The sequence below is a fragment of the Engraulis encrasicolus genome, unplaced genomic scaffold, assembly GCF_034702125.1.
Source record: "Engraulis encrasicolus isolate BLACKSEA-1 unplaced genomic scaffold, IST_EnEncr_1.0 scaffold_69_np1212, whole genome shotgun sequence".
NCBI lineage: Eukaryota > Metazoa > Chordata > Actinopteri > Clupeiformes > Engraulidae > Engraulis > Engraulis encrasicolus.
Genome location: NW_026946027.1, coordinates 232,718 through 242,260, shown reverse-complemented (window position 1 = coordinate 242,260; position 9,543 = coordinate 232,718). Strand labels below are relative to the sequence as shown.

General features: G+C 42.9%; 1 protein-coding gene across 1 annotated transcript; it reads right to left on the bottom strand.

The window, feature by feature from the left end:
- Positions 1 to 943: 943 nt before the first annotated feature.
- On the bottom strand, positions 944 to 7,900 carry LOC134444732 (arrestin domain-containing protein 3-like). The gene is made up of 6 exons (XM_063193951.1): positions 7,460 to 7,900; positions 7,298 to 7,364; positions 6,104 to 6,251; positions 3,872 to 3,974; positions 2,005 to 2,270; positions 944 to 1,134 (listed from the first exon to the last, which is right to left on the bottom strand). The coding sequence occupies exons 1-6, from the start codon at positions 7,728 to 7,730 to the stop codon at positions 1,000 to 1,002; spliced, it is 990 nt and encodes a 329-aa protein (XP_063050021.1). The 5' UTR covers positions 7,731 to 7,900; the 3' UTR covers positions 944 to 999.
- Between the last annotated feature and the right edge of the window lie 1,643 nt (positions 7,901 to 9,543).

The following is a 9,543-nucleotide window of genomic DNA, read 5'->3' as shown; positions in this document are numbered from 1 at the left end:
ATATTGGCGACGCCTCTGGGCTGCTAGTTCAGATTACTGTAGTGAGACCATGGGTACATAAGAGTGGATGGAAGAAAAAACAGGAGTGGGACAACTGAGCGATAGACAACTCATATGGTTAAAATCACAATGAAAACCAGATTATAATGGCTGACTGAATGGCCGTATTCATGAAAGTGACACTGTAAAACACAGTTTCTCATTCAGCTAATATTGAGCTGCGCATGCACAGGCACCCCAACCGACGAGGAATGAGCAGTTGTAAAAGCTTTAGTTTGCGCATGCATCGATGCGGCGAGATGATTGGATCAATCACAGCACAGCACAGCTTAGCAAGCAATTGGTTCTTGTTGCCAGATAGGCGGGAGATGTGCAGGCACGCGCCATTTTGGCGTTACAATTTGCCCCTGTTCATTTCTATGGCCGCATTCTAAAGTGTTTCGTCTCCTTCTATAAACCGTCTCTGGTGTAGTGCAGTGTAATGTCAGTCACAATTATACTGCTCTTTCAAATGTGCCCAGAATATATAGAACACACTTTATGGATGTAAAAAAATGATGTAAAAAATGAAAATACATAATAAATAGCTATACTTTGCTAATGTTCTTGTTTTGCTTTGACTAAAGTATAAAAGCAGGATTTCCAAGGACCAAGCAATAGAAAAGTGACAAATAAGAAGTAGGACATATCACTCATTTTACATTATGCCCTAAAAATTTACATTGACCTAAGTAAAAACAATAGCATGTTATTGGGAGTGTTATGTTTTTTTGCACATTACATGTTATGTCTTTCTTCGGGTTTCAGTAAACGCACACCGTTTGAGGTGCATACGGCAGACAATTAGACTCAACTTGAAAAAGAATGGTCGTCGCACACTCAGAACTTCATGAAGTTACATTTAATAAGACCAACGTTTAGCCGAAACGTTGGTCTTATTAAATGTAACTGCATGAAGTTCTGAGTGTGCGACGACCATTCTTTTTCAAGTTGAGCACATTACATGTTCAAGGCTGCATTGTAAGAGGGTGGCTGAAAGTCTTGCGGAGGCACTTGAGGCTGCAGACGGCAGCTGCCAATCACAATGGGGAACACGGCCTTTAGTCCAGAGAATCCTCCAACCTTCAGACTCACCTGAAAGCAATAAAGGAAAGTTATAGATGGGTTCTACATTTTTGTTTTCTCCTGACTGCGTGAAATTAGCTGCACACAACTCAACCTCTGATTGTTGGAAACTGCTGTCGGTCAAAACATTTGCTCACATTGTTGGCTGCCAGTGTCTTGCCCCTCCTCAAAACACCGTGTTGATTTAAAAAAAAAAAAAAAAAAAAAAAAATTCTAAAGTATACCATAGGGGTATTACAAGAACATGATTAAGTGCTAATTCTGGTTTAAGAACAGGTGTACTATTTTGAACATTTAGCCCCTTTTCTGAGTTGTCGGCAATAAAGAAGAGTGGTCCTCACCAATAAAGAAGAGTGGTCCTCACCAATTGTTTAATGTTTGCTGCTGTCTCCATTATTTGACCCAAAAGGACTTGTGTAAAGAGCGCAACTGTTTTTTTTTTGCTAAACCCTTGTGAGTGGTAGCCTAGTTCTCATTGACGGTGCGTGTGTGTACACAAACTACAGTCTGGAAGCACTGCCGTTAACATGCTCTTCTCAAGTCACAAAATAAATGGTGCATTTATTGCAACTCACCACCAACAAAATCCTCCAAAAACGTTTTCCGTTCATCTGTAAAGAGTCACTATAGTCTAGAATCTGTTCTGTGATTCATAAATGCAAGCCGCTGTTGTTATTAAAGCAATAAATGCTCAGTTTATTTTCTACTCGAGAGAAGACCATGTTAATGGCAGCGCTCCTAGACAGTAGTGTGTGTAGCTCCGCTCCATCAGTGGGCTCCGGAGATACACACACGCACCGTCGGTGAGAACCAGGCTAAGTGAGTGGCGCCATGAGGAGCCATGATGAGTGGCGACTACCAAGCTTGCCTGTGACTTACCAGGACTGAGTACTCGACAACCAGGACCTCACAGTTTTCCAGGGTCGCGTAGGCATTCCCGGGGATGGTAAGCGTCATATCACGGCGAACGTCTGAGGTGTTTGGCTCCACAGGCTGCCCCCTGGTGCTGTTCAGGGTGTTGGCGACGATGCGCTTTAGTCCTCTTCCATTGGTGTAATGGGTCACTGTCTGCTCAAGAGTCGCTTTGGGTTCAACAATGTTGGACGTGCCGTTCCCAAATTCAGCCGTTATTTTTATAGTTTCACCTGTGAGAACAAAATAAAAGAAATCAGGCTAAGGATCAGGTTCCTTTAAGTGCAATGCAATATGTGTAACACAAGTATGCAATATGAACAGGAGTAAATAGTAGGCCTACAAATGGTCCTGACATATACATAAATGAGTTAATGCATACACATGCACACATAAAGAAGGTTGGGGCATGTGCGTCTACATAGCTACTTATATTAGATTTATCTGTCAACACTAGTTTCTGGCCATGTTAATCTTGTCTACCTCAACTAACAGATTATGTTTTTGCACATTTGTCAACCCCAACTCACAGAATATGTTTTTGCACATTTGCCTTTTTAATTATTTTATTTTTTCTGCAGTCTTTATTTTTCCCCCTCCCTGACATTTAATCTGTATTACATGTGTCTTGAAATGTCCATGTGGGCATTATGTGTTTTTATGTAAGCTACTTGACACCTTAATATCCCCCCGGGGATCAATAAAGTTACTCTACTCTTCTCTACTCTACTTTAGCAGTTAGCCGAAATGACCTAACAGACTTGTTCAGTTGTTTGCATATACAGTAGCTACAGCACAGCACGGTAATTAGAATGCTTTATGAAATTAGAAATATGGCAGATGTATAGCATTACATGTCTTAGGGTGTTTGCATTGTGCACTTGATGTGAAAATGTAGCCAAAGGAGCTGCAACAAAGTATTAGTTTATGAGTAAGCATATTTATGCAACCATGTTAAATTTTGTATGTTTTGTGTAAGTTTATTTTCTATTTCTTACCTTTAAAACTGAGTTTGTTTCTCAATGACATTGTACAGGTTAATAGATCAAATTAAATGGGGAAAAATTTTGAAATTATTTATCGTTCTGTCATTATTTTCATCACAAAAACCTGACATTTAAACATGGGTGTATAGGCCGTTTATAAGCACTGTATACTGTATATGCAGGGCATGACATTGGCACTGCCAACTGGCCAAAAACAGGTAAAACCTGACTGGAGCTGTTAACAATTTCAGTCTCACTTGCAACTTTGGCGTAAAACAGTCGCCTATATTCTTTTATTTGTTCCTTGTGTATGAAGTGTTTATATTTAAGTTCAAGTTCAGACTCTACTTCGTCCTATTTACTATCATAAAGAAGCTACACAGCACACAAACAGCTACACAGCACTGATCTTATACTCATCATGGTAAAGAATAAAATGCTGATGACCAAGAGGAAGCCTGAATGGCTAGTGACTTGGGAAGACCAGGAGCCACACTAGCTGGGGAGCAAAAAAGTCCAGGTTAAAAAGTGAAAAAGTGAAAGCCCATTGGGAAGCTCCAACTCCCATTGTCATTGTGACACAGCACTCCACAGCACACTGCACACAACGAAATTTCATTTATGCCGCACCCGTGCAAGGGGGCAGCCCTCAGTGGCGCCCCATGGGGAGCAGTGCGGTGGGACGGTACCATGCTCAGGGTACCTCAGTCATGGAGGAGGATGGGGGAGAGCACTGGTTGATTACTCCCCACACCAACCTGGCGGGTCGGGAGTCGAACAGGCAACCTCTGGGATGCAAGTCTGACGCCCTAACCGCTCACCCATGACTGCCCATAAACCATGCTTACCAGGAATGAAGCCTTTTCTCTCCATCTGCACATCCATAGACACCTCCCCTGAGACACAGCAGAAGCAGACAAGGTTCCTACTGGTGGTGGCCGATAGGGGCAACTATGGAGGAAGAACAACAAGTGCAACATGTCAGGGTCAAAGACGTCCAACATGACACTGTCCTTCAGTGCAAACAGATGCTTTTGCTTACTGTAACTGTGAAAAACATGCAATTTCAAAACATTTTTTTTGAAAAGTGAATGCATGAAAGCCAAGTCAAAATATATATATTTTAAAAATCTATTTTTTGCATTTACAGTAAGCAAAAGTATCCGTTGCACTGAAGGACATGTTGGACGTCTTTGACCCGTCAGCAGTGGTGTAAAATAGAAATCTTGCCACATACTGTATTCCTCTTGCCTGAGCTCCCCACACAGGTGATTTCATTGACTGGATGATCAACCTGCAGTTGGCATTAGCTGATTCGAGTGAACAGGCTAACAGGGTCTCATGTACGCACTCAGACTTGTGTGGATGTTGTATTAAATCTTTCTGTACTATGTGAAAATTTGAAAAGGTATGCAAACAAAAGAGAAAGTGATAGAGCAGAACCAGAAGAGGACCCTACCAAAGACTTTCTTAAGTAGATCAAGATACATCATCTTGATTCATTTCCAGGATCCATTTCACGTCGGGTGAACGCCCCTTTAGGAGACCAATGAGTTTGAGAATAAATTACGCCCAAAGAGTCCATGTGTGGAAATGAATCCTTGGGTCACTGCAATTCCCTTAGCACTGCACCTGGGATCCCTCAGCCCCTTAGATGGCGATAGTGCACAATCCATGTTGCTGCCACCAAACGCAACGGACAGAGAAGAAGAAGGGGGGACAACGCCCCCTTAGGAGACCTGACTTTGGCACGTTGTTTTTGCATTGGGTGGGCGGGGTTTGGGATATCTTGGTTTGATTGAGTACCGCTGACCCTACTGTTGTATGCAGATTGTGGAATCTATGTAGATAAGTGAAGCGAAGAGTGAGAGCCCAACTAGGAAACTCCAAGTCCCATTGTCATTGTGACACAGCACACAACTGTACACTGTACCATGCAAGGGGGCAGCCCCCAATGGCACCCCAAGGGAGCTGTGCAGCGGGACAGTACCATGCTGAGGGTACCTCAGTCATAGAGGAGGATCGGGGAGAGCACTGCACTGGTTAAGTACTCCCCCGACCAACCTGGTGGGTCGGGAGTCGAACCAGCAACCTTTGGGTTACAAGTCTGACGCCCTAACCATTTTTTTTTTTGCCTGATGAAGACCTGAAGGTCAAAACGTTGCGCTCTATTAAATACACAGTACTAGCAGTGTCGCGGACTTTATTTCTTTTTCATTTGCCCTAACCGCTTACCCATGATGACTGCTTATAGAGATAGAACACAAGTGATTGACAAGTTGAATAGAGAACGTTTTAAAGCCTGTGTTCACACTGGCCCCGTCTGTTGAGGCATGTCTGATGGGAAAGGGAAGGTGCTCTACCTACTGTGGGAAGTGGCTGGTTCAGTGACCTGCCTGGAAGATAAGCACAGGCCCTATACTTCCTGACACCTGCCTGTCAGGTCATGTTAATCACAGGATGTTTTCTTCAAGTGACAACATGTAACATTGACAACATGTGTCTTTCCTGAAAAATGAATGGGAGATGCAGTAGTTGAAAAGGAAAGACCAAATAAAAGTGACACAAAGTGATCAAAAGATGTCAGTGATCCACTTGTTTTCGACCGTGTTTCGGGTACAGAACGCAGTTCAGAACAAATGGACGACTGACATCTTAAGTGAATAGTACGCCATGGCCTCCCCTGGGAGTCCCCTGGGCAGCATGGCAAAGTGCAATGGCCCCCGACACCTTAAGTGACATTCGCTCTGCCATAAACCGAATGTAACTTAAGGCCAACAGTCATAAAATGTTTATGACATGGACATAATGTTAATGACACATGCATAACACTATTATGACACTGTAATGGCATGCTTATGACACCTGCGTCAAGTAAAGTGTTACCAGTAATGTACTAATTTTAGATTTTGTAGTGTAAAAGGTCAAAAGATAATTCATGTCTGAACACTTCTATAGATAGAGCAACTGTACAATCGGAACCTAGTGCATAACTTGAGTGACATTTAAGTGGAAGACAAGTTATTAAAACTAAATGTATAGTTAGAAGTACAGTTAGACGTCTGTTCGTGGTATCTTACCAAAAGTTGAGGAACACCGATATCGACCAGTCGTTCAAACTTGAATTCTGAGACAAAGGTTTTTTCCATGTGCCATGCTCTGTGAATCCCAAAGATAACTGCATAGGAGATCTTGCCATGAATCCCCTCAAAGGTGGATGGGAAATCTCTGTGATAGAAAAAGACCATGATTATGTATCATACTGCAAAGGCCTACTATTACATTTATATAGTCAATGTAAGCACTAGACTAGATCACCTTGAGTATCATTAAGCCTATGGCCTACTGTAGTAGCCTACTAGTGTATTCAGTGTTGGGGAAAAAAGATATTCCCCAACAGATCACATGGCTCAAAATGTAGTGGTAACACTTAAGAATAACTACCCAAAAAAGCTTTATAAACACTTTATTAAGATTTAACAATAATTAACATTTAACAAAGCATGTTTGTAAATGAGTAAGAACTAAACTACGACTGCACAGTGGAGTGTGCTTCTACTGTGAGTTCCATGTGGTTTAATGCCTTTTGGTCTTTGGAGGAGACTTCCAGAGCCAATGCTGTGCTGTGTCTGCTGTGGTACCATAGGTTTTCTTACCCATTTATAAACATTTGTCATTTTGTAAACATAATTAATTCATTTATGAAGTGCTTATGAAGGTATTCGTATGTAGGCTAGGTGTTACCAATGTAGTTTGTAATGTAAATCCATTGGATTACTCAACCTAATCTTATTATGTTGGATTACTTTTTGATTACATGACATGTTGTTGAGGCATTTATATAAACATTGTTTGCATTGAATTTCACTCGACCCTGCGTAGTGGTTTGGGAATTTCCAAGGACAATGCACTTTTTCACATGGACTGGGTCCTATGAATTAGGCCTACTCACACCATCAGCATATGATATTTACCTATAAAAGAGCTTTTTGGGGGGGTTTCTGACAATGCATGAACTGACCAAAATCAAAAATATCTTGCAATCTCTTCATGCATAGCCTACTGTAATCTGATTACCACCTATTGAAGCCGTAAGGGCTAGGCCTACATATTTCTGACAAGGGACCTTTGGAATTTTCACCACTAAAAAACACTGTTGCTTCCTAATTTGACTATTGGTGGTGTCTTGTGATGCCTATGGCTACAGGTAAAGACGTGAAAAAATGCAAAGAAAATTCACGGTCACTGTAGGCCTCCAAACTGGTGCAACTTACCCTTGGGGAAGAAGGCAGCTGAAGGGGTACACGTGAACCCCCGGTTGAAGAACGAGTTCTTCCGAACCTAAAAAAAAATAAACACTATCCTATATCATCAGTGAAAACAAATAGGCCTACTGAATGACACCATGAGGTTTCCACATATCTATAGTGAATTACCATCCTGGGGTTGCAGAACAACATTTCCCAGCTGAAAGAATACCACTTTTCCATGGTGATGGTTCGTGTGGCGGTGTTTCCCACTTCCGCTTCGAGTGGTCCAATGAACCTTCGCTTTGCCTTTGACGGTCATTGTCATTTTCTGAATCTTGACTTGCTTGGAAAGCTCAAAGCGCATTTCGCCCGAGACCACCTCACCTCTGTGAAATACGCCTGTCGGGTTAGGCGAGACGAAATTTACAGAAAAGGTTTTGAACGTTTCCCCAAACATGTTGTTTACAGCTGCCACGGGGGCGTCGTTCCAACTTCAAGCGGCGTCACCCTGAATTCCTCCCTTTGAACACTTCCTTGAAACTTCACTTCTATTTACTCTCACTGTGTCGGCCCGATCACGACATTTCTTAACTTTGTTAAATAGCCCGTGTGATGTTTGGAAGTGATCCTAGGAGTTCGAAAAACGAAAAATGAAAAGAGAAGGCGGAACCAAGAACATGAAAAACCACGCCCTACTCGCGCCTCCTCTCTCAATTAAGCTAGATTTATGCTTCGCTCGCATAGAATCTGCGTCCGTCCGTTTTCTGTCTATGCGAGTCCACGCCCCCCTCTCAGAGGCTCTGCGCCCGTCGTCTAGCGCCTCGAAAAAATTCTAACTATACGTCGGACGGACGCGGAGTACGCAGACAAAAAGGCACTATGATTGGTCGTCTCGCTACTTCCTTGTTCTGTTCTTGTGGCAGCGCAATGCCAGTAGTTTGCGAGAGCAGAGCTGTATTCTGTTAAAAACTTTATTAATGCCTTGTGTGTAAATGTGTGTAAATACACGAAGCTACAAGCTAAGTAACAAACAATGCATCAGTTGAACACTCGTGGCACAATGCCTGCGGTTTTACTACCGTTCCTCCACCGAATGTAAACACACATCGGCAGAATCAACTGTCTTTACATGCTTGCATTTTCTGCTCGTGAAAACAGACTGGGTATGTCAAATAATGATACCACTGCATTGCCTTTGCAATTTGTGTGAAAATACCTAGCTAACCGGGATAGAAAGCAACATCGCTTAATAATGACCGCAGTGCTTAGCCTACAATGTAGTGAAAGTAGCCTAATCGCGCAATTTCAAATGTGGCTCGCGACGAGACCTCGGACCTCGCAGAGCTCGCAGATGCATGAATACAATGTTGGTTCGTGGCCACTCCCACTCGACTTTTCACGCTCGCAGTTGCTGAAGTCTAATCTGACCTTAAGCCAGCGTCCGTCTGTGTGGCTATCTTCCAGATCTCTCCTCTCAAGGGCTGAGCTCTTCTTTAAAGCTGTGCTTGATGTGTTTTTTTTTGTTCAACAAGCTCATTTTGGGTGACGTTGCAGGGGGATATGGGTGGTTTTGAAAAATTGTTACAACTTTGGCGGCCACAGTGTAGCCTATTATTAGGCTTTCATAAAATTACACCCCATAGTAAGGTGACCCCCACTCGACGCAGATAACTCGGTGGGCCTATTAAATAGCCTACACTATGTTGTTATACTATGTTACACCACAATATTTTTTTCATTATTCACTATTTTATGAAATTCACTTCCCAGGTGGATAGTATAGGAAATTAGGTGTATTACTGTTTAATAAATAATAATAATAATATACTATATTATAATATGTAAGGGTTAACGTTCGGCGAGAAGGTCGCTACCGTGGAATAGCAGCACGACAGAGAGAATCTCGGGGTCTTGTTCTCTCTGAAGTGCTGCTATTCCACAAAGCGACCGACTCGCCGAAAGTTAACCCGCTTATTATATGATTCACACATGGCGGGCAGGGCCCTATTACCGACCGGGCGAGTGGGGCTGGCGCCCCGGGGCCCATGGATGCAGGGGGCCCAGAGGGGGCCCAACAACAATCCAGATACCGATGTCGATGCTGATTGCGATATAGCCCTCTATTCTAGGATCTTCTTTAGTTGTACTTCTTTAGTCTATGAGGGTTAACTGAAATGGGCTGGGGGAGTGACAGCAGTCAGAGGGCCCCCGGCCACAGGACATAGGATGGTATGGGTTGGGTTGGGTTGGTATGGGCTCGGAGCGGGAGG